This window comes from Typopeltis vanoorti, chromosome 19 (genome assembly GCF_054136105.1).
Source record: "Typopeltis vanoorti isolate ZY-2024b chromosome 19, IOZ_Tvanoo_1.0, whole genome shotgun sequence".
Lineage (NCBI taxonomy): Eukaryota > Metazoa > Arthropoda > Arachnida > Uropygi > Thelyphonidae > Typopeltis > Typopeltis vanoorti.
This window is the reverse complement of record NC_143567.1, coordinates 50928709-50955804: the sequence shown is the minus strand read 5'-3', so window position 1 is coordinate 50955804 and position 27096 is coordinate 50928709. Positions and strand designations below refer to the sequence as shown.

At 34.4% G+C, this 27096-nt stretch overlaps 1 protein-coding gene across 2 annotated transcripts in view; it reads left to right on the top strand.

Moving 5' to 3' along the window:
• The window catches only part of tefu (Serine/threonine-protein kinase tefu), a 409445-nt gene that overhangs the window by 357472 nt on the left and 24877 nt on the right, over positions 1 to 27096 (top strand). For both annotated transcript variants that reach the window (XM_090409436.1, XM_090409435.1), the window contains exons 32-34: positions 6335 to 6451; positions 17475 to 17624; positions 26863 to 27028. In XM_090409436.1, coding sequence (XP_090265562.1) covers positions 6335 to 6451; positions 17475 to 17624; positions 26863 to 27028 — 433 coding nt within the window. The remainder of the gene's footprint in view (positions 1 to 6334; positions 6452 to 17474; positions 17625 to 26862; positions 27029 to 27096) is intronic.

Genomic DNA, 27096 nt, shown 5'->3' with positions numbered 1-27096 from the left:
ATAATGATAGTTGTCCCACTCCTATTCCCAAATATATTCCACTCTCCAAGTAAAGAACCTAGTCCATACACCCCTACTAACCACACTGTTAGACAACTTCTAAGTGTGACTCCCTTGTTCTCTCCCTACTTTTCATTTATTAAAAAATTCATTTGTGTCAATCTTATAGAATCCCTTTATTAAATAAGTTTCTGTCATATCCTCTCTCCTTTGCCTGTCAGCTAAACTCTGCAACCCACATACTTTCCTCATAGGAAGCATTCCGTAGACCTATAACCAGCTTGGTCACTTGTCTCTGAATCCTCTCCATCACTTCCTGATTCCCAAGAAACACAGGTGACCAAATCAGTGCACAGTAGTCAACATATGGCTGAATGCCTGATAAAGAGGGATAATAACCTCACTATCTTTACTTGTCAACGTGTTCTTCAACAGCCAAGTAATCCTCGGAAATTTTTTCAACTCTTACATTATGTCATCTGAATTTTAAATCTTTATCCACCATCACCCCTAGATCCCCTCATCAATTTCCTGATATCTAGTACCATCAATATGGTACAGAGTATGTAATCTTTTCATCCCTTACCTTACCAATTGTTGCCATATCCAGTTTTGTATCATCAAGCAACTGAATATCTCAAATTTTCTGCTATATCATTAATGTACAAATTAAAGTTTAGCAGTCCTGGTACAGAGCCCTGAGGTAATCCACTTTAATCATTGGCCTTGATTCCGCTCCAACATACACCACCCTCTGATGTCTGTCTATTAGCTACTCCTATCCATTCCACCAGCCTCACATCCATTCCCATTTGCTTCAACTTATGTAATAGTTTTCCATGCAGTATTCTGTCAGTTGCCTTTGCAGAAAGGCCTGCAGTATCAGTAGCTGTTTCCTTTATCCAATTTCACTGTCACCTTATTATAAAATGTGAATAAATTACTGAGGCAGGACCTACCTTTTACTGTGCCTAAGTATCATATTCCTGTTCACCCAATACTTTAACCACCACTTCAGAGATACTAATTGGTCTGTAATTTGATACTTCTGTCTTGAAGCCACCTTTATCTGATGGAACTATCTTACCCTCTTTCCACATCTTTTGAAACTTGCCAGAACTGAGACTTAGATTAAACAATGATGTCAAAGGCACTACCAGTTCACTTGCACATTCTCATAGCACACAAGCTGACATACCATTCAGGCCCACTGCTGTATTCACATTGATATTTTTCAATACACTGAGTACCTCCAGTTTATCTACCTCACTTCTCATATCAGTCTCTGTCACATAAGTAATTGCAAAGTAACCCACCTGGATGATATACCCTTGCAAAGTGATCACTTAGTAACTGAACTATTTCTTCAGCTTCTGTCACTTTCCTGCCATCAGCACTGAATAAATTTATCTTTTCATAATCATTATTTCTCTTACTTGCTATGCAGAAAAAAAAAACTATTGTTTTACTTTGGCCTGCTTAGCTAATTTTCTTTCAAAATATGCTTTACCATACTAGTTGCTCATTAGCATGCTGATCACTTTTATTGTTTATATTCCTTCCAGAATGCTTTCTTTTTTTGTAGCTTCTGCTTTTGCTTTTTTATTGCTTCTCATCACTTAATCCCTGCTCTGTTTGTCCTTCTGACCGTGGGTATGCAGTCTAATACTGCCTCGCTCAAACAATTCCTGACCACTTCCCATGCATTGATGACATCATTCCATATAGCTTCTTATGTCGTAGCTCTGTTCCAAGTTGCCACCTTAGGTTGTCATAATCACCAGCTTTGTAGTGCTACAATGAACCCTTTCTTTCTTAAAATTCCACATGTTGAGCAACTTCCCAGAACAGGTCTGTATGGTCATTTTCCCTGATCAGAGGCAGAGTTACTACTGTAGTTATAGATAGATCTTCTGATGCTCTTTACCAGATCCAACACTCTGAAACTCATGGTCCTCATCTATCATGTGCTGTTTCAGGTAATTATTCCTTAGTAATAACTGTATAAACTCCATTTCAATTTTGTCATTTGCCCTTTCCTCCTTTCAAACTATATCCCCATAGTTGAAGTCTCCTGGGATAATTGTTTCGCCTGCAATCATTGTGCTAATCTGCCAATGCTCGTCATCCACATCTTTTTCTGGAACTCCAGGTCTATAGCAGCAACCAACAATTTATTTTGTCCTATTGGCCTTGATGTCACACCAGACATCCTCAAATGAACCATTTCCCTCAGCTGTACAATCTTCCTTATCTTCTATTTTTGTTGGTTGAAGTTATTTAGCTATCATTAATAACACTCCCTCTTCCTGCACCATTCCTTCTTTCTTCTCTGAAAATACAATATCAGCTACATTCTGTTCCTATAAGAGCCTGTGTAGCCCAGTGGAAGTGGGCTACACAGCATTTGATTGCATGAAGGAAGACCTAGGTTCAAATCTAGTTGCTGACTAGAGAAACTTTTTCTAAGCCTTCCTTTGATCAGTTCCCAATTTACTCTATACAAATCACTTCAACCTACAACCATCAATTACATTGATTAATAACCCATCTCTTATCAACTGACTCCTTCCACTTTTGCACAGGCATTTGGTTTCTGCAATATGTGTATTCTATAAATATTTCTGAGAGCCTCCATAGCTCAGTCGACAAAGCCCTTTGGTTGGAAAGACCTGGGTTCGATTTCCATCTATGACATCAGGAACCTTTATCTGGTCTCTTAGGTGAGTTAACCAGTCTCATATAGAAGTAGAGGGTTTTTCGTCCCTCAGAACATGTGAATACACACACACATGGATTTAGCCATGAATACTTGGCAAATTGTGGAAGAGATGGGGGCCCTCACCACATGTTGTTACACCCATAGTTAACTATGAGTTCACATCATAGTAGTCAGCCTCCTAGATACAAGATGGTACATGAATGAATGGGATCAATATTTCCATGGCAGATGTTATATGAAATAGCATCAATAATTCTCCAACTCATTACTATGTCCATTGGAACACGTTCAGCTGCTGCCCAACATCTCTTCACAGTACACCTTGAAACTCACAAAACAAATTTCTTTTCCTCCTTCTTCATCCCTGCTACTGCTGTACTGTGGAACAGTCTTCCCCCTTATGTATTTCCCAAGGAATACAATATATAGGCTTTTAAATCAAATTTAAACAAGTTTCTCCTTTCCCAATCCACTACTCATACACAGTACTAATATACTATAGGTTGATTAACCAACCTCTTGTGTATGGACTCAACATAAAAAAAAAAAATTCAGCATCAATGTTTTGACTGCCATTTTTCTTGTACTAGTCAGTGCCATAAACATAGAATGCATTTGAAACAATATCACCTAATAATAGTTTTGATTGAACAACACACTTAATAACACAGTCAGAAATAAAGAAAATTCCACTATTAATGTTTAACAATATTACCAATATTGACTAAAAATAAGGACATATATCTAAGAATATACATCTAAATTTAAAAAAATAAATAATAGGAATATTGTTATAGTCAAATCTCATTTTTAAAAAAATATGTAAAAAAAAGTTAGCTCTACTGAGAAGGCAGAAGGTCGGCTGCCTTCTGATACTGTTTTAATTTTAGAGGAGAATTTACATTCTCGGCAATTAATGATAATGAGAGTTAAGTATCGTGAAATTTCAGCCAGTCTCCTGTTCTTCTTTTGCAGCCTATTTAGATGAATCAGATAAAACAATTCACAAATATCTGGTAAAAATATTGGTTGAACAATCTTCTTCTTATCTTACAATTCTATTCAACAGATCATATTGTTCAAACATTCAAATAATGTGAACTGTAGAGGTGTCCATAGAAAGTCCTTCCCCCTGTAATTCTCCCTTCAGTTTAATCTGATTGTGCTAAATTTCTGAGACCTTTAGCAATATGAGAAGTAACTATTGGGTTAAAGCTATATTATAAAAGGTCATTTTGTTTAATACTTCTGTAAAATATGTGAGTTTTATTGTGTTTCTTTCATAAATAAATAATATTAGTGTTTTATAGTACATTACTGTTGATTTTCATTTTTTTATTGTATTAGGTATATTTTCTAATATATTTGTTGAGATATTGCAATACTGAAGTAGTGCAGGAAATTATGACCATCTGAGAAGAATACTAGGATCAATCTAATGATAATTGGTTGCTAGATGGTAAAGATATTGGCAGTGCATGAGAAGCATTTCAAAATACTTAAATGATGCAATATCAGAATGTCCTTAGAATTTGAAGAAAAAATGGAATAAGAGTGAAATTTATGTGCAGTCTTATTAAGCAAGAAATTCACTCTACGTCATCTTTTTCTCAAGAAAAAGAGGATGATGTCAGTTATAAAAATTATAAAGATATGAAGGTGTATGAAAGAGTTTAAAGATATCAAACTGTGGAATATAGATTATGAGAAGAGATTGAGAATTTGTAGACTACAGATTCTAACAGACAGGAGAAAGAGGGATGATATAATAAAGACCTACAAACTCTTGAAGTATACCAGTAAATAGAATTTTTCATTTTATGGAAAGTAGGGGAGTGATTGGGAGGGCATCCATGGAAGTTGAGAATGAAGGTTGACAAGAAGGGGTGAAAACTAAATTTTTTTCTCAAAGTAGTGCATGATTTGGAATGGCCTTTGAAGGTGGTGAATGCAGATAATGTGAATGAATTCTAGGAAACGTATGACAGCTGGTGTGAGTGATATGTGACCTCCGTCAATGAGTCTCTGACTCCCTGGGGTCTCTGGTAATAATAAAAATAAACTATATTCGAAAATTTTCTCCTCCCCTTCACTTTAGTGTGCTTGGGTTGATTTTTTTTCCTGATACTACTTAAGACCTTAAGCAGTGTCAGAAACAGCCACATTATTCCAGATTTGGTCAAAATGGTTGAACAGAATCACCTGCAGAACTGTCAGCAGAGGATTAGGGGAATACGAGAAAGATTATTTTGGGGATATTATTTTTTTGGGGGTGTTTTTCAATGTTTTCATTTTTTTTTCCCTTTAGTTGTTTCATTAATTGATGTCAACATTTCACTCTTTCGAATATAGATAGCAAAATAGTAATATTTAACTTGAGTTACAGTAGTTCAAATTTTCACCCTATTGATTTGATAAATAACAGTAGTCACGGAACTCTCAATTACTGTACTTGGCTTATAGTTATTGCCATGAATCTTGATATTGTGATCTCCTGTCACTCTACCAGCTAAATTCTCACCATACATTACCTAGTACTTAGAACAGAGAGAAGCGCCTCTGTATTAGATATATTATTATTACTTGACAGTAATAATAATATTACTTCCAGGGAGCCCAAAGACTCATCGAGGGAGGGCATCTACTCTACAACTCTCTATCTCCACCACCCACCACTAGTATTTTCACAGACAATCACAAACATCCAAGCCCACAGTAGGATTCAAACCCGCAGCCTTTTGGCTGGAGAGCAGATACGCTAACCACTCGGCCAACCAGGCCGGCATATATATGCCATATAATCAACATCATTTCGTATCTTGCACCTTCAAGGAGAATGCTAAGGCTAAAATAGATTGACATAATTACAAAGATTTTTGCTAAATTATGTATGCACTTTTATTCCCCCCAATCTCCCTGTATTAGAAATGGTAATTTAGTTAAGGTATAGTTTGAAATGCATTGTTTCATCTGGTTTGGTGATTCACTTCATGAACAAAACTAATAATCACAGAATATGATTCAATACCCTAACACAATATTTTTTTAAATAGTTTCACTTTATTTAAGAAATAAATCCTCCTACAGCCTTATTTAGTAGGATCTCAACTTTGTACATTGGTGGTGCTTGCTTACTTGTCTGTTGAAGTTGTACCAATAACCATCTTTTTAATCTTCATTTTAATTCTTCATCAGTAACAGGGACATTGCTAATTTGGGTAGTGCCAGTATGATTTTTATGTTATACCACAGTAGTGCATTTTTTAGTTTTAAGCATCTGCAGAATAATCACCAAATTACTAGTCTTTTTTTTTTTTCCAATCCTTTATACATCATCTCAAAGGATACTCACTAAAAAAGCACTCCATAACATGATTAAACACTGGATTGGAAAAAAAAAACCAGATAAAAACCAGGTTGAATTATCTTCAATCCTTAAATATTCCTTAAATGTTGTTGCTCAACCAATTTCAACATTTTAGCAATGTCTTTTTTATTATAAGCTTTTTCCTTAAGAATACTGTATATTTTCTTTATTTGTGGAAATTTTTTCTATATTTTCTCTTTAGTTTATGATTTAATTATATCATTCCATACAATGAAATATTTCAGGGTCAAGATGATATGCGACAGGATGCTGTCATGCAGCAAGTGTTTAATCTAATGAATTGTCTGCTTGGTGAGGACAGGGAGACTAAGAAGCGTAAATTAGGAATAAGGACTTATAAGGTGATTTAAAGTATGATAATAAATAAAAAAATATTTTTTACCCTTTAAAATTTTCAAAACTTCAATAAAACTTCACTCTTCTCAAATTAATTGGTTTTAGAATTGTGCATTTATATAATTAAAAAAAATTTTTACTTTAGCATTTTAAAGTGTTTGCAGTATGAAAATAATATACTCTTGTGTTAACCTTCCATAGTTTTATTATTCATTACATGCTGAATTTTTTCTGTATTTTCTCCTTAGCTTATGATTTAATTCCATACAATGAAATATTTCAGGGTCAAGAAGATATGCGACAGGATGTGACTTGGCAAAGAAAGAAAGAAAGAATGATTTTTATGATTTTATATTTTATAATTAATTTTAAACACTATATTATTATTATTAGTGTCAACTTCAAGGAGTCCAATGATTCATCATGAGAGGACACTCCATTCTATGCAACCTATCGTCTACACTACATAAACCATCTATACACACAGATCACATACATCAAATACACACAGTGCAAATTTTACGCCCATTAATAGTATTTTTTGTCTGTAAATTTTGGATGTTTAATTTGAGCCTTTTTCTCTCTCTTATTTATAGTGTGATGCTGACAGATATTTCTCCTTGTGATAATACACATTTTCAGAATGTTCAATGGATATCCTGCAGCTTGACATTTAGTGTATATCCAGCCTATTCCTAAAAGGAATAACAGTTTCTTTCAACACTGGAAAAATTCACCACAGGATCATCTTACTCAATCACATCTTTGATTAAATACTACAGAAAAGTTTGGAGAAAATTCATCATCATCAAATTCTTGACATATACCCTCAAGGGGGTGTACAGGATAGTATGATAGTACTACATGAAGAAATTACATCATTAGTAACTTCCTATTAACAATTTTCCTCCAAATCAATCTATTATCTGTCAAGACTCCAACATTATCAGATCTTACATTTCTGTCTTCTAAGGCTTTACATCTCTACGTACATCTTGGTCTTCTGCTGGGTCTTTTTCCTGCCAACCTGGCAGAGAACATTTGTTTTGCTAATCTTTCCTCTCCCATTCCTTATGTAGAATTTTTTCTGTATTTTCTGTTTAAGTGAAATTATCACCTGAGATTAGCTCTGCTAATACATTCTTGATGCTAATAATGTCAAGTTCTTTCCTAATAGCCTCGTTTTTAATATGATATTTCCATTGATGCCATCCGTTCATGCCCCTAATCTTTCTCAGGACTCTCATATCTGTGGTCTCCAGTCAAGTGTTTTATTTCTAACCCAGCTCTCAGATCCATAAGTTAAAATTGGTTTGAACACTGTCTTGTATACAGCTAATTTAGGGTTTTGACTAATTTCTCCCTTATTCCATATAAATTGATTCAATTGACTTCCTACCATACTGGCTTTATTGATTCTGTTGTCTATTTCCATATTTAATTTATGATCTTCACTAAAAATCATGCCTAAGTAGCTGAAATGTTTTACTTGTTCTATAGGTTCTCCATTCATGATACAATTGATATTTTCAATGTTTCTGCCTATTTTCATTGTCTTGTTATTGCTGATTTTCATACCAAATTTATTACAACAGTTATTCAGTTTAGTCAGGGAATCTTGCAGAATTGTACTTGATATATTTAAAAGTATAATATCATCTGCATAAAGTAAAGAACTTAGATTACCAACTCCAATTTCGATATCAGGCTTAATACTGCTTTCCTTCATAATGTGATCCATATAGATAACGAATAACAGAGGGGATAATGTATATCCTTGTCTGACACCAGAATTAACATCAAACCATTTTGCAGTACTTCCTTCAGTTTTTACTGCTGACTTACCACTCAAATGGAGACTAAGTATTGCTTGATATAATGTCTCTTTGACACCATATAACTGTAGTGTTTTGAATAGCTTTTCTCTTGGCACCTTGTCATATGCCTTTTCTAGATCTACAAAACTTAAATACAGATCTTTGTTATATTCCCACAATTTCTCAACTATTTGATGTAAAGTGAAAATCTGATCCTGACAGCCTCTATTTGGCCTGAATCCAGCTTGTTCTTCACCAAGCTTCCCTTCCACAATCCTTCTTATATACTTAATCCACAAGTATACTTCCATAAATCTTACCAGGAAAACTCAGGAGGCAAGTACCTCTGTAATTCTCACATTCAGTTTTATTTCCCTTTTTATATATGGCTACTATGAAAGCTCTACTCCAATCATCTGGAATTCATCCCTCTTTCCAGGCACATTTCAGGCTTTTTCTGATTCAAGTATGGATATCTATTCCTGATTGCATGCCTGTTGAGTATTTTTTACCACTGTGCTGGCACTGCTTGTTTCATTTAGCAATTTTTGAAGTAATTGCTCCATATATCAAGGATATCCTTTTCTCCAGTTTTCATGTCACCTTTATCATCTCTTATTCCTTTTACAGCACTCTTTCCTCCATTTCTGAACTTTTTCAACAGCATCCACAATATTTTGCCACCTTCCTGATATTTATTTTCAATTTTGTTACCAAAGTCTTCCCATGACTTTTGTTTAGCTAGTTTTACAGTGTTTAGCTTTCTTACATTTGTCTCTCTATTCTCTAAGTGCACAAGCTGACTTATTGGCCAAGAACTTTTGATATGCCTTCTTCTTTGCCTTCACTGCCTCTTTAACTTCCTGTAGGTAAGTACCTCTGTAATTCTCACATTTTCAATTTTTCTATCCTTGCAGATAACCTCATCACATGCCTCTCTGGCTGAATTAATCAACGTTTTCTTCACAACTTGCCACTTAATCTCCAAGGTTTGGTTCCTGTTTTCAAACTCTTTCAATTTTTCTTGAATAATGTTTGTGTATTTTAGTCTACAGTTCACATCTGAGAGCTGTTCAACTTATTCACTTTAAAACTTTCTTACTTGTTCTTTTCAATATGAAATTCAATTTTATCCTGTTCAAGACTAAATGGTGATCACTTCGAATTTCAAATCATTTGTATACTCTGGTGTCCTGCACCAGGGGGGAAGGGGGAATATCACTATCAACAATAACATAGTCAATGAGCCTTTTCTTATTCCTTGCCTCTTCTCTCCATGTGAATTTGTGCACATTTTTATGTTGGAACATGGTGTAGTAATAACCAGTCCATGTTCTGAGCAGAAATCCAACAGGTATTTGTCATTATTATTAGCTTTGCTCTTTTCTCCAAATTTTCCCAAAATATTTCCGTACGTCTGACAATTTTTTCCTACTCTGCTATTTAGATCTCCAACAAGGACCAACTTTTTTTTTTCATTGTGTGAGTTGCTTTCTCTAAAGTCTCAAAAAATTCCTCCACTTCTACCTTAGTAGAACCTTCTGTGGGACCATAGGCACAAATAAGTCTCATTGTTCAGTTCCTTTCTGATATTTGCCCAAATCACTCTACTTGATATTGCCTACTATTCAAGAAGATTAGCCTTGTATTTAATGTTGAATACTATAGCCACTCCTTCTTTTTACTGATTGTTATTGCCTGAATATTACATTTTGTATTTACTGCTCAGAAAGATCTCACTAGTTTTTGTCTTTTTTTGTTTCAGTCACCCCCTATGATGTCAATCTAGTACTTATCCAGTTCCTCAGCCAGCTCCATTTCTTTGCCATTGAGGCTTCTTATGTTGATAGTACCGATCTTGAACTCTGGTGATGTTGAGTTGGGGCGTATTTCAGGATCTGTTCCAGTAGCAGACTGTTTCCCTGGAGAAAACAACAGTGGCCTTGTTTAATCAGGCAATGCCCCAGCCGGCATGAAATTTTGTCATGTTGTACCATAATTTTATTTGTGGTTTAAGCTAATAAGACAATTTGGTTGGCTAAATCCCAAATGCCAGCCGATCCTCGTTTGTTCAGTATCCAGGTAGATACCTATCAGGGTGCACCATAAGAAGATGAGGATTGGACATTAGGTCAGAAGCCCGGTTCTCAGCATTTTGTTTAAAGGTTATGTGAAGGTCTCCTCTCATTTATACATCTCTGACTCTTAAGCACCCCTGGAGAAACTTGGTTATGCTTAATATCTGAAGAGCATTTGATCAGTTTTTGACTCAAAGGCTTGTTAAGTAAGCTTCTATCTCATTGTCTGCTTTTGTCTTTTTGCAACTTCTCTTTCTCATTTATCAAACTGTACACTATACAAGTTACAAATTTCTAGAATAACATACTTCTGCAATCCAGAATTCTAATTTCTATACCATACTGACATCCATGACAACTTCTGATCACTGTTAAATTAAAGAGAAACTATGTTCTTGTTTAATCCTTTAACTTTGTGTAAGCAATCAAAGTTTGCACGTGAAGTATATTATCTTCATGATTAAGTTACTTGTATACTGATTACATCAATTGCTTTGATATTCCACAGTACAAAACACACTTCCTTTTAGAACATACATAATTCCTTATTACTTGCATCAAAAAAAAAAAAAAAGTCTTAGGTTTAACAACACCCATCAAAAAAAAAAAAAAAGTCTTAGGTTTAACAACACCCAAATCTGAGTTGTTTTTAAATGTAAGACATTCCTCAACATGGGATACATTTAGCCTTATTTCTTGGAAGCTGAGGTAGTAATACTTGCAGTAAACATATTACAAGTATCACCACTTAGCTTCCAAGAAATTAGTTTTTCTCTCTCTCAAGCCATTAATATACTTCTGAATGACTATTTTGTGATATATACAGAGTTACCAAGTATCCATCAGACACTGAATATTGTTGTTCTCGCATTGGGAATGTGATTTTTGAAACTCTGTATACAACAAATATGTTGATTAACGATCCATCTTTCATGGTTTGCTACTGTTTGCATTTTCTGCAGACAGACATCAGTAATTCTTCCGAGTTATTCTAAATCTGTTAAAACATGCACAGTAACTAATTTACACTGCTTTACATTTCAATTCCAAACTCATAAAATAATTTTTTGTTTCTTCATTCATATCCTCCTTACTACTGTCCTATATATATTCACACACACACACACATATGTTATATATATATATATATATATATATATATATATATATATATATATATATATATATATATATATATATATATATATATATATAAATAGCTAACATACTTGCTCTCCAGCTAACAGGCCTGTAAGTTTGAATCCTGCCATAAGACATGGATATTTGTGATTGTTTTTGTGATGGAGATTAATTTCATTACTTGGCATGAGACCATATCTCACTTATTAGAGGTCTGAAGTGGCTTGAAAAAGTTACCTGTTTAGTCTCTAGAGCAGGGTTTCCAGACTGTGTAAAAAAATAAATAAAAAAATCATTGAAATTCATTATTGCAGTCAAGTAATTGTGGAAATATTCAAATTGTAATGTATTACAGTGCCTCTGTTGTTGGGTGTAAAGTAGTCTATGGTCATGAAGGCAGCCTTAAAATTCTACTATCTTCCAGATTTTTCATACATTAATACAGCTTTAATGGTGTCGTTCAGGGAGTGCTTCATTGTTGATGCTGACTCAACGAACAGACTCTCGTCTTTCTAATGGTTTCTGTTTACTACTGGAACCCTCCCCTTACTCCTGTGAAGGGATATTTTCTGCTACTCCTAATCTATGATGATAATGTATATATTTCTTACTGTTAACAGGATATTGACAGTTCTTCCCATTAATATCACTTAACTGGCTGAGTAAGTTGCAGACTCAAGATGCTATATGTTCCTGGATGAGTCAAGGATGAAGTTTGTTCTTAGAACATTTAAAATTATTCATATTTACTATTTGTGCTAGATATTTTACATGGGAGAGAAAAATATTCGAAGCAATTAGTGATAAATTAAAGATGCCAAAAAATTATATTTTGGGTTTCATCCTTTATCCAAGTATAAGCAAACAAAGTTTGCACATGAAGTAACTTCATGATAGGAAAACTCATATAGAGGCTAATGACTTCGTGTCAATTGCCTTAGTATCCCATAATGCAATGGACATATCCTTATAGACATGTATAATACTATGCATTATGAGAAGGGCCACTACTCAGACTGGTTTCAAGCTTAATTGAGGTATGTTTAAGTGCAGGAATACTTTTCCAAAAACTCGTGCAATTCCTCAGATAACCCAACAATGAGTGACTCGAAGGATCATTTAACTCAGCAGTAGTCCCACTCAGTGATAGGCTCATCCTACCACCGAGAAGAACCCTCAGCGATGGCAGGCCCACCTCACCACTGAGCAGAGCCACTCATATCTCAGAGAAAGCAATCACTTCAGCACAAAAGCACATCAGTGGGAGCCAGATGCAGAGGTGATGCCAAGGTTGAAGTAATGCAGAAGTCATGTTTCAATCATATACAAGTAGCCAAAAGGTCTCACACCTTATTATTAAAATACTCTGGATTAGAGATAGATGTTGAAAGTTTTTCCACTTGATTATATTATAAATTAAAGGTGCCAAGAATTTATATTCTTTGTTTTATCCTTTATGTGAAGTCATTAGCCTCTATGTACAAGTTGCCCTGTCATGAAGTTACTTCATGTGCAAACTTTGTTTGCTTACACTTGGATAAAGGATGAAACCAAGAATATAATTTCTTGGCATCTTTAATTTATAATATAACCAAGTGGAAAAACTTTCAACAGTTAGTCTACAGTGGGTTTCCTTTCCCATTTTTCTCAACATTCACTTAAATTTTATTCATATCAGCATGTTTAGTTCCGTAATCTAAAAAAATTTAATTATCATCTATTAGTACATTTCCTCTCTAGATTAGTACATATTAGTTACACACCTGTCAAATAGTTCGCTATCTTTCTCGCTCTCTGTTTCTCTCTCTCTCTCTCTCTCTCTCTCTCTCTACATACAGCCAACACATATGCACACTGGAAGACACAAAATAGTCATATCATGTTAACACATATATGTAGGCCTCTTTGATCCATTTCTATTGCTGCAGAATTCAGTTATCTATGCCACAATTTTTTGATTAATGACTCCCCCCCCCCAATTGACTGTCACCATCATCATCATCATCATCTATTCCAAAATCTTCTTTGAGGGTACATATCAGGTGGTGATATGTACCCTCAAAGAGTGTATAGGATACTATGGTAGTACTACAAGAAAAGTTTACATTATTACTAACCATTATTGATGTTTCTCTGAATTAGATCAAAGAAATGGATCAAAGAGGCCTACATATATGTGTTAACATGATATGACTATTTTGTGTCTTCCAGTGTGCATATGTGTTGGCTGTCTGTAGAGAGAGAGAAAAACAGAGAGAGAAAGATAGCAAACTATTTGACAGGTGTGTGACTAATATGTACTAATCTAGAGAGGAAATGTACTGATAGATGATAATTACATTTTTTTAGGTCACAGAACTATGAGGACTCCAATATTATCAGATGTTATATTTCATCTATATATTTTAACTGTATAAATCCATCTAGATTTTGTTTCTTCCTCTGGTTTTTGTTTTTTCCCTGCCATGCTGACATCAGATTCCTGTTTTGCTAAACCTTTCTTTTCCCATTCTTTCTAACTATTTATTTACCACTTAAGATTAGTTCTGCACACACATTACTGAATGCTAAAATTGTCATATTCCTTTCTGTTATTGAAATTTTTAATATAACTATGCCATTGATGCCATCCATTCACTCCTCTAATTTTTCTTAGAACTTTCATAGTGTTGTTTCTCTTTGATGAAATACTTTATTTTTAACCCATCTCATCATCATCAATTTTCTGATATGTACAGTATCCTCAAGGGGTGTACAGGCTACTATTACAGCACTACATGATTAAGTTTATATTATTGTTAATCTTCTGTCAACTGTTTTCCTCCAAATTATTCCATTACTTATCAGCACTCCAATGTTGTATCTAACATTTCATGCTTCCAAAGCACTTCTGATTAAATCAATCTATCTAGATCTTGGTCTTCATCTGGGTCTCCTTCCTGCCATCTTGGTATCCAACTGCTGTTTTGCTAACCTTTCCTTCCCCATTCTATTTAAATGCTTAGCTCTTCTCACAAATTATTGAATGCTAACAATGTCCAGTTCCTTTCTAATATCTTCATTTTCTCATTTTTTTCATAACACTCATATTTGGTCTGTAGTCTTTGATCATGTGTTTTATTTCCAACCTGTCTCTCAGATCCATAATTTAAAACTGATTTGAACACTGTATTATATACTCCTAGTTTGGTGTTTTGGCTTATTTCTGTGTAATTTCATATAAATTTATTCAGCTGGCTCCCCACCATACCAGCTTTGCTTATTTTATTGTCTATTTCCAAATTTAATTTGCCAACTTCACTAAAAGCTGAAATATTTTACTTGTTCTATAAGTTCTTCGTTGAGAATTCAGCTGAAGTTTTCTATGTTCCTGCCTATTTTCATAGGTTTGGTCTTTTTAATACTGATTTTCATGCCAAATTTGTTACAGCTGTTTAGGTACAACATCATCTATATAAAGCAAAGAGCTAAGTTTTATATCTTCAATTTTAATATCAGGTTTAATGCCACTGTCTTTCATAATATGTCTGTCATCCTTATAGATGACAAACAAGAGTGCAGATAATGTGCATCCTTATCTTGCACCTGATTTTACATCAAACCATCTTCCTGTACTGCTTTTAATTATTTTAATTCTAACTGCTAACTTACAACTTAAATATTGACTATATATTGCTCTATATATTATATTGAGTAAATGGGACATTTACTCGATATAATTGTAGCGTTTTGAAAAGATTTTCTGTAGGTACTTTGTCATATGCCTTTTTCAGATCTACAAAACTTAAGTACAGATCCTTGGTATATTCTCATGATTTCTTAATTATTTGTTGTAAAGTGAAAATCTGATCTTAACAACTCTGTTTTTCCTGAACCCAGCTTGTTCTTCTCCAAGTTTCTCTTCCACAATTTTTCTCAACCTCTTTTCAAGTATGCTTGCATAAATCTTACCTGGAACATTTATTAGAGAAATTCCTCACATTCAACTTTATTCCCTTTTTTTTATAGATGGGAACAATTAGAGCTCTACTCAAATCATCTGGAATTCAACCTTCTGATCATGTCTGAATTGTGCAGTGTAGCCACTGTAAAACTTTTATACCTACATATTTAAGTATTTTTGGTTAAATATTCCACTCCAGCTGCCTATCCATATTTCAAATTTTCGAAGACTTTTTCCTACTTCAGGTATTAATATGATTACATTCCTCTTGGATGTTTTCTACCACTGTCTATTACTTCTTGTTTCATTTTAGCAATCTTTAAAGGTAATTACTTTAAAAATTTGGAATATCTTGTTTTTGCCACCTTTATTATCTCTGATTCCCTTTACTTATTCTTTCCTCCATTTTTAAAGTTACTCCACTTACATATTTCTCTGTATTTTCTCAGCACACATGCTGACTTACTACTGAGAACTTTTGATATGATTCCTTCTGTTCCAGGACTGCCTCTTTAACTTCTTGGGTCCACAGTGGAGTTCTGACTTTTCTCCCTTGCTTTGATTCTTTTTAAAATGTTCCTACATATTTTTCTTTTTAATTTGATATTCATTCTTATTCTGCTCAAAAAAACCAAATCGTGTTCCCTTGTGCTTTGTATCAGTGTGAAGATATCATTATCCACAATAATATTGTCAATGGTACTTCTTATTCCTTGTATCTCCTATCTATGTAAATTTGTGCAAATCTTTATGTTGAAACAAGGTATTACTAATGACTAGTCCCTGTCCTGAACACAAATCCAGCAGGTCCTTATCATTATTATTAGCTTTTCTCATTATCCAAATTTTTTCATGAGATTTCTATATATCTGGTATTCATTTTGTATTCTCCTGTTTAGATCTCTAATGATTCAAAAAAATTCCTTCACTTCTTTCTTAGTAGATCCCCAAAGACACAAATATGGCTCATTATCCAATTCCTCAATTTAAAATTTGCTCACATCACTCTACTTGATGCTTGCCATTCAAGATTATCCTCATTTTTAATATTGAACTCTATAGCTACTCTCTCCTTTTCTGATTATTATTACCTTAATATACCATCTTGTATTTATTATTTAGAATATCTCACCTGTTTTTGCCTTCTTTGTTTCAATAACACTAATTATGTCTACTTAATACATCTCTAATTCTTTTGTCAGTTCTACTATGCATTTTCTATTGATACTCATTACTTTTATTACACAGTCTGAGAGGCTATGTATGGAGTCAACATCAGCAATGACATACACTCTCTCAAACGTCAATAAATAAGGGTACAAGTGTACCCAAAATTTCAGTCAACATTAGTTTAAAATTACCTTCAACACTAAAGAGTGCTGTCATAGGTTATATCATCATTATTTATATATTGGTTCTGCTGATATAAAATTTTTGGTTTGGTCAACAAGATCCCAAATTGCTATCCCATTCTTATTCATTCAGCATCCAGTTATTGCTAGGAATTGGCAAAGTAAGGAAACAATAGGATTGAATATTAAGTTAGAAGCACCAGTTGATTCTCTGCATTCCTGATAGAATATTTGGATGCCTACTCTCTACTATCCAGCTTCAACCTTTAAGTGACCTCATATTGAACAATGACTTCAAATTACATAATATCCTTTAAAATTAAATAAAAACTTCATTTATAGATTAAATAACTGAAACTTACATAGTTATTTATAAACTCTAAACACTTCCTACTTGCTTCTTAAGATTTCTTACCTTTATTAATTACCATTTATTAGTCAGTACTTTACAATTTGCATTTTGTAGATAATGCAGATACATGTATGAGCTTCACTTTATTTGTCAATCCATCCCTATATGTATAAGAAAGCTGTTCTAGTTAAATGAATTTCAATGTCATTTGTTATTTTGCATATGTGGAGACAAATGCTTGTCATTTATGTTTTTAATGTAGAATACTGTTGATTTTTATATACAAATTAAGCTTGTTAAGGTAGCCACATGGTTGACATTTGTTACCTTTACTATTCTTCCACAGGTTGTACCTCTGTCTCGTCGAAGTGGTGTGCTTCAGTGGTGTGAAGGAACACAGTCATTTGGAAATTATTTATGTCATGCTAGCGGAGGAGCACATCAGAAATATTTTCCCAAAAAATGGTCTGCTCAGAAGTGCCGTGACATTCTTGCGGTAAGTAAAATTAGTTAACAATAAGTAGTAAAAATGTACAGTACTACTGCTGAACAGTGTAGCTCAGTTAGTAGCAGTGCTCTCCAGTTGGAAAGACTTGGATTTGATTTCATGCATTCCATCCTAGATGGGATTTCAATTGATGATGAGTTAGATGATCTCATATTATAACATAATTCCCAATAATTTTAAAAAAATAAAAAATGAAGAAGAATGGCATGAATGCAAAGCATACACTGTTGGGAAGTTATTGTATTTCATAGCAACTTTGCAGTAAATAATATAAATCCTCACTGAGTTGTTTTGCAACCATTGCCTATCCATGGATAATGATTCTATAATTGAATATTGACAACTTTTTAGTTAGCAATAAGTGTACTCTGCTAATTGGTCATTTCTGTTGCAGCTCCATCTGTATACATTGATACTGTTCAAATAACAATCATTCCCCCCCCCCAAAAACATGTTCATTTTTGATGTTAAAAAGTCACTTTTCCCATTGTTGTCATGTCTCGTTCCTTAATAAATTATACTTGACAAAAAAAAAAAAAAAAAAATGAGGTTCATATTCTAATCCTTATTTTACCCAGGAATGAACAAACAAACAATTTTCATGTAAAATACTTTTATGACCAGGAACTTGCTTATAGAGCCAGTTGATTTTGCATCAAGTTGTCGTGTTATCTTGTAATGTGTAGCTTACAAGTATTCCCTTCTCAGGGATGTGTGTATATGATGTCATGCATTATGGGAAAGGTCACTACACCTTGATTGGTTTTGATCTTTATTGAGGTGAAAAAGTGAAAGGAATGTTCATCTAGATTAGTATGGGAGGAGAAAAGAGCCCAATAGTGTACTTGTTGGTTCATTAAAGTTCACAAACTCTGCTGAGTCCAAAGAGTCCTCATGCAATGATCCATGGTCATCTTTATCTCTACATTTTTTATCCCTTTTTTTTAAACTCTTTTAGATTTTATTTGGTTTTTAACCTCTTTTAATTTCTTCTGTTTATCCGTCTTTTTTTTTTATTATTAATTTATCATTTGATGATCTTATGTGGATACTTAGTTCTTAGATAACTAAGTTACTTTTCTGTTTTCTCGTATGTAATTTCTTGTTTTCAAAGACTTTCTTGTGTTTGCAGTCTTTTATTTCTTCAGCTGTTACATTGATTTCTTGAAATGATGAAATCAGAAAGGAATTATAAATACAAGCAATAAATGATAAAATAAAAGAACACCAAATGGATTGGATAGAACATATACAAAGAATGGAGGATGGAAGGCTACCAAAAGAAGTAACAAAGTATAAACTGAAGGTAGAAAGAGACATAGGATGCCAAAACAGGCTCTAAGCATATATCTTAAAAGAAGTCTTTCTATGGTTTACAAGGAAGGCAGTTGTTCTGGGATTCTGGACTCATTTCTAGTTGACTGTTTTGTGATTGTGGCAAGTAGAGTTTGTTTGAAAGTATTCTCTTTGTTAGACTGAATTGGAAGGTCCAGGAACTCCTCTTTGCTGGCCTCTGATACCGATGCAATCGTGACTTTGGCTCTTTCAGTGAGTATTCAAATGGCAGGTAGTAGCAATTCTCAGAACTTAAGCATTTTTAGCATGGTTAGAATGATGGCTGGAGATGTATGAAAGCACTATATGGTCAAAACATTTAGATTTGAGGCAATTTACACCTATGTGATCACATAAGTCATAATGAGGCAGCCTTTGCACTTCTGGATAACCCTCTGTGACTCAAATTATACCAATATTAACAGAGTTTGGCATTGAGGCCTTCACTGAGATAATTTTTTTTTTATAATTAAAAGAAACACATGTATTAACCACAGTGAAACTTATTTACTTGTAAATATTTCATCCTAAGTATCTTAGGACATCATCAGTACAGTAGTTTAAACAATAATAGGAATAACATACAGTTAGGGCGCATGGTGGAGATAGTATGCATAAACAAATTGATGAAATGAGTAGAAGGAGGGTAATTATTATGGGAGATTTCAACTATGGTAACATTGATTGGAAGGAGAGGACACATGTGAGGAAGGAAATGGATTTTATTCAATTATTAAGGGATAACTATCTGAGACAGTATGTAATTGAAAATACTAGAGGTGTGAGAGCGCTTGACCTGGTAATAGCATCTCAGAATTTGACTGTAATGAATATGACCATGTTGCCACCTATTGTTGAGAGTGATCATAAGGTCTTGACCTAGGAGGTGGCTAAAGGTGTGGAATTTTTGATTAAGACAGGGTATATGTGGAATTACCGTGCTGACAAGTATGACAAACTTAGGAGATTGCTTTGATCAGTGCCATGGCATGTACAACTGCAAGGGCTGGATGTTGATAGAGCATGGGAAGTGGTCAAGGAGCATTTACAGGAGGTTATGGCTGATTGTATACCTAGGGTCTGAATAGTAAAACAAGTAGGGGTTAAATGGATGAATAATACCGTTAAGCTTGAGCTGCAAAAAAAGGGAGAGGTGACCTGCAGTCACACGAACGGTATAAAGTGCAGGCCAGAAGTAACGAGTGTGGTAAAAAAAGCAAAAGCGGATTATGAAAGGAAACTAGCTATGCAAGCTAAAGAGAATCCCAAACAGTTCTTTCAATATGCTGCAAGCAAGAAAAAACTGTACACGGCAAAATTATTTTAAGGAATGATGATGGTAAGGAGGTCACTGAATCAGTCGATATAGTGGAGTTACTGAGTGAGCACTTTGCAAAAGTATATCATCCAGGTGGTGACATTGAAAAAATGAAGGAACCATTAGTTTATATGGGAATTGTGATGAATGAAATGGGGGTGAATAGTCTATTACAGAACCTTAATGTGAATACATCTGTGGGATTGGATGGTATACCGGCACGGGTCTTGCGTGAAGCGGCTAAGGAATTATCAGTGCCCTTGACCATGTTGCTTAATCTGAGTCTCGGGTCTGGTATAGTCCCGAAGGTGTTGAAAGAGGGGAAAATAGTTTCACTGCATATAGGAGGATCCAAGACTACAGTTGCAAATTACTGACCGATCAGCATATCAGGAGTCGTTGTCAAGGTCTTGGAGAAAGTAGTCAATGGAAAAATACAGGAATGGATTGATGAAAATGAGATACTGTACAGCGGACAGCATAGCTTTGTGAAGGGTAGATCATGCCTCAGTAACTTGCTCAAGTTTTATAACAAGGTGACGGCTGAACTGGATAAGGGTAATGGGTTTTGCAGTGATACTGCTGAACCTGGCAAAGGCATTTGACAGGATACCACATGGAATTCTAATCCGTAAACTACAAGATATGGGAATGGATATAGGGTTGGTGAGATGGATAGGTGGGTGGTTGATGGAGAGATATCAAAGAGTAGTTTATTCAGGAGTAGAGTCCAAAAGACGGCCTGTGACTAGTGGTGTGCCGCAGGGTTCTGTTCTTGGACCACTACTGTTTAATTTGTTCATTAACGATATAGGGAAGGATCTAAGAGGAATAGTTCATTTGTTCCCTGATGATGCAAAGTTGGGGAGGGCGATAGTGAATGCAGAAGATGTCAAAATCTTGCAGGATGACTTGGATAGATTGGAGTTCTGGGCTAAGGAGAATGGATGTCAATTTAATGTGACAAAATGTAAGGTTATGCATTTTGGAGTGAAAAGATTAGCAGCAGTATACCACATTGGTGGAACTGTACTCCAGGAGATTGATGAGGCCAGGGACTTGGGAGTGTTGGTGGATAGGGAGATGAAGTTTAGGGGGCACATTGCAAAAGTAGCTAAATCAGCTCCTCAACTCACTTGGTTGTTGAAAAATACCTTAATGAGCAGAGACAAGCAAGTTATTGTACCTCTGTACCGAGCCTTGATAAGACCTCATCTCGACTACTGTGCCCAGATTTGGTCACCTAGGTTCCTTCTTGATGGGGAGGAGGTGGAGAGGATCCAGAGGCGAGTGACTAAGATGATAGAGGGTCTATGGAATGAACCATATGAGAACGGGTTGAAGATTTGTGGGTTGCAGAAATTAGTTGATAGGTGGAAAAGGGGAGATATGATTGAGACATTCAAATTGCTAAAGGGTTTCTATAGGATTAATTCAGGGGATATTTTTGAGATCAGGACTGGTAGAACTAGGGGACACCTATGGAAGCTGGGCAAGAGTGTGGTTAGCATGGGTGTTAGAGCTGGGTTGTTTACTTTTAGAGTGGTAAATGAGTGGAATAAGCTGCCAGAATCTGTTGTGGGTGTTATGACGGTGAGTGAGTTCAAGGCAAGGTATGATAGATACTGTGAGAATGTCGTATAGTTGTGTGGACATGATGTTTAGTGCCTCTCTCGATGAGTCTAAGGACTCCCTGGAGTCGCCCGTAATAATAATAATAATAATAATTAATAGAATCTCATTAAATGTGCGTAACGTGTTACAGAATTTAAAAAAAAAAATTTTTTAAAAAAACTAATAATAATTATTTTACACAATTTTGTATGACAATTTCCCATACTTTAGGAATAGTAAGAATGTCATTGCGGTTTAAATTTGGTCTGTGTAGTAGGGCTTCAGAACTTTCTGTATATAATCGTTCATGTTTACATAAAGATCTATGTAAAAGTTTAGACTTTTCCCAATGGATCCTATGGCTTAGATTTTCAATTCCGTGTTGAGAGAGGCCAGATTTCTGCGGTTTAAAAAGACGAATATGGTCTTGATGTTCCGAGATGCGTTTCTGAACAGACCTACCTGTCTGTCCAAAGTAAGACAATTTGCATGACCATGGAATCTCATAAATGCCAGGCAACATCAAATGTGAGAGTTTGTCCTTAGGAGAAGGTAACAAGTTGTAAATGTGGTTGATAGGTTTGTAAGCAATGGCAAAATTGTATTTCTTCATAATTTTAGAAAGACATTCGGAGATGCCTTTGACGTAAGGTATGGGAATCCTATGGACTTCTTCTTGTCTGGTTTGATGAATGGGAAAGTGACTGATGATTTTTTGAGTTGTTTTAGGATTATATCCATTTAGGATGGCTGTATTTTTGATTACTTCTAATTCTTGGTTTAGAGATTCTTCAGAAGAGCAGAATTTGTGTGCTCTGGAAACTAGTGATTTAATAATGCCACATCAAACCAGACAAGAAGAAGTCTATAGGATTCCCATACCTTACGTCAAAGGCATCTCCGAACGTCTTTCTAAAATTATGAAGAAATACAATTTTGTCACTACTTACAAACCTATCAACTAAATTTACAACTTGTTACCTTCTCCTAAGGACAAACTCTCACCTTTGATGTTGCCTGGTGTTTATGAGATTCCATGCTCATGCAAATTGTCTTACTTTGGACAGACAGGTAGGTCTGTTCAGAAACGCACTTCGGAACATCAAGACCACATTCGTCTTTTTAAACTGCAGAAATCTGGCCTCTCTCGACATGGAATTGAAAATCCACGCCATAGGATCCATTGGGAAAAGTCTAAACTTTTATATAGATCTTTATATAAATGTGAATGTTTATATAAAGAAAGTTCTGAAGCCCTACCACACAGATCAAATTTAAACCGCAACAACGTTCTTACTATTCCTAAAGTATGGGAAATTGTCATACAAAATTGTGTAAAATAATTATTATTATGTTTTTTTTTACTTCTGTAACACGTTACGCACGTTTAATGAGATTCTATTGTAATCATGTGTCCTAACTGTATGTTATTCCTATTATTGTTTAAACTACTGTACTGATGATGTCCTAAGATACTTAGGATGAAATATTTACAAGTAAATAATTTTCACTGTGGTTAATACGTGTGTTTCTTTTAATTATGATCTCACCACAGGTTTCGTTATTTAAAAAAAAAAAAAATTATGTTAGTGATTTTCTCCCAGTTTGAGAATATCTGGATTAGGATTTTGTCACTGCCAATTTTCAATATATTCAATTGGAAATCTCTTCCTTTAAGCAATTTTTACAGGTCCTGCCATTATAGGTGTTATTTGCTACCTTGGAATGTAAAACAAGTACAAACCATAATGGTTTGTCTCTGTTTTCCACATCTTTAATAACAACTAAATATATTCCACCCATCTACACGACATGGCATGAAGGAAAATATCTCATTGGCTGGCTTGTTCACATTTATTTGTTAACATGAATTTATTTATTTTTCTTGTAATGGCTTTTCAGCACTTAGTTGACTTGTTTTTGATGATTATTAAAACCTGATGAAGCCAGCAGTTCTTTTTTAGATTAAAATCAGTAGATGTTAACATATTTTTCATATATTAACACCTAATAAATAACCTTTCTTCTCCCATCCTGTTTAAGTGCCCATACCACCTTAAATTAGTTCTAATAACATGATCATTCCTTCCAATATCTGCATTTTTAGTATGATTCTGCCATTTATACCATCTGTTCACTCTCCTAATTTTTCTCAAAACTCTCATATCTATAGTCTCTAGTGTTTGATTTCTAACCCAACTCTCAGATTCATAAGTTAAAATTGGTTTGAACACTGTCTTCTGTACAGCTAGTTTAGTGTTTAGGCTAATTTTTCCTTTCCTTTAGTGTTACACAGTGATCAGCATTCATTTTACACAAATTATGGACTCTATAATAACCAGAAACCTAACAAAATTGGAATTGACAGCGGTGAAATCACTAAAATTAAATACGGACATCGTAATTAGCATAGCCAATAAAGGCAGTGCCACATTTATTGTAAATCGAACTACTTATTTGGAAAAAATGAATCTAATAGTCTCTGAAAACAGCACATATCAACTTGTTAACTATGACCCTACCAATCAAATAAAAAAGAAAACAGAGAAGCTACTCAAATCGGTCACTACATGGCCCTAAGATACCGCACTACGCTCGTTCTCCGAGAATTTATGGTTTACCAAAGATTCACAGACAAAACACACTCTGGCCAATAGTCGAATCGAAGGTATAGGCAATTTTTTCATTCTTTTCTTTTCTTTTCTTCCATTCTTTTATGCATTGACATCAAAGCAATTGAATACCAAAATTGAATATTGATTAATTCATAGTATTCAATTGCTCTGATGGAAAGATTATTCAGTCACTTAATTTGAAACTGCTCATATTACAGCCAACACATTTTTGATTTATTAGTCTTCATGAAGAAACCGCATTTCACTTCAACTTGTTTGTTTGTTGTTGTTGTTAGTTTGTTTGACTAGTATGCAGAACTTAACTTTCTTATATTACTTTAAAAAAAAAAAAAGTAATATAAGAAAGTTAAGTTCAATCAGTAGTTCTGCAACTATTGATTGAAAACTTAATGAGAGCACTAAAATGTTTGTTGACTTAAAACATTAAAATAGATTCTAAATATAGATTGGCATAGTACTGTCAAACTGTTGAAAGTTTATTTTTCACTTGGTTAGAGTATATATACACTGCGAATGCTTCTGCCTGGTATCTCAACTTGGGCCTGGCTCCCATTGAAGAGACCTCAATAAAGGTCGAAACTAGTCTGGGTAGTGGCCCTTCCCTTAATGCATAACATTAGACATATTCGCAAGGAGATGTGTTTTGCATTATAGGAGATACTGAGACAGGAGTGTTGGTATCTTGCTCCACCTTTGCAACGAGTTGACCTGGTGTTGTACCACCTTACCCTAGTCCTGAAGATACTTTCAGGTGCAAACTTTGTTTGCTCACACTTGGATAAAGGATTAAACTAAATTTATTGTACTGTCAGACTGTTAGAGTCTATGATGGTGCCATGGAAAACTTTTCTTGCAGTTTGTAATTGAGCATACATCACTTGATACAAACTATTTAACACTTTCACTCTACTTCTTTTGGATGATAAGCAATGATAAACTTCTGCAAGTTGTCTTGGTGCAAGCATTAGGAAGATCGTATTTGCTTCATTGTTTTTCTCATGTCTAATTTGGTTAAAAGTCGTTATAGTAAATGCTGAAGATTTCGGTTTTAGTGTTTCATTTTTCTTTCTAACCTAAACTTATAGCATTTTCATATCTAAATAGTGCCAATAAATTGAAATGTACATATTGCTTGCCTTAATGCTGTGCTTTATGTTTAGAGGAACAGCATTTTAGATAAAGGAAAGTTGAAGGTTTTAATTGACAGACTGTTAGAGTCTTTTGAATTACAGAGAACAGGTACTGTTAAGGAGGAATATAAATAAAAGACTAAAAAATAAAAATTTAGGTGGGGAATAAAGGGCTAAATAGAAAGAGTGATTGGAAAGTAGTTCTGGCAGTGGGGAGATGAGGATATTATTTCGTTCAAAATGTGAAATGCTTCCTAATTTTGCATGTCATCTATTACTTCCTTCTCCTCCTCCTTACCTATATGTTTCTCTATATATGCAAATTCTGGTCTTTTAAGAACTTGATTGGAGATTATAATTTAATTTGTAGGGGTTGATTACTTTCATGGATGGATAGAAAAAGAGTTTGGAGGATATAAATTAGGCAAGAAGAAAAGGGCTAAACAGAAAGAGTTAAAATGGAAGGTAGTACTGGAGGAAAGAGAAGTCAAGGATGTCATTTGATTCAGTATGAAGTGCTTCATAATTTTGCATGTCGTCTAACCTTTCTCCTCCCCAACATATATTTCTGTCCATATATGCAAATTCTGACAGTTGCATAGCTACTGTGTATGTGGTGCTTGGAGAGGACTGTCAGTCAAGGTCTAAAAAAATCAAGGCTTTAAAAAAATAAATAAATAAAACCCTTATGTTATTGCACTCAACAACAGTACTTTTGAATATATTTATTTCTAGTCTTGGAGGAACTGTTGTTTCTCCCAAATTTGCAGTAGCAAACCATGCACCATAACAAACTGTTTGTTTCATTTCTGAGTGTTTGCTATTTTCCTAAGCATTTCAGATATAAATATGAAAATCAGCATTTTCAAAGTTCTTAACTTATAGGTATGAGAAACCAGATTTCCTTTCAAATTATCAGGTACATGCAGAATACTTAAGCAAGGTTAGGCATTTTGGAATAACATATTTTGGTATTGCTTTCTGTTATTACTTCTGTTATCTAAAATTAGTGTTGCAAGTCATGTAAATAAAAAAAATCTGCACGCTGCTGAGATATTTTGAAGCCTTGTACTGATATTGAAATTCATATTAGTAATTTTTTTTTTTTTAAGATTAGATACACTAAGCTATATAGATGCTTGCTAATTTTATTTATATATGTTATAATATTTTTATACTGCTACTGTTTTTAGGCTGTTTTGCGCAAGCCATTTACAAAGAAGAAGCAAACATTTTTGGAAATATGTAGAAACTTCCCTCCAGTATTTCGATATTTCTTTTTGGAAAAGTTCCTTGATCCAGCTACATGGTTTGAACGCCAACGTGCATACACCCAAAGTGCAGCTACAAGCTCCATAAGTAAGAACAGCTTAACAGTTCAGAAGTCTTCAATCTAATTCTCTATAAATGTTATTTGTAGTCTGTAG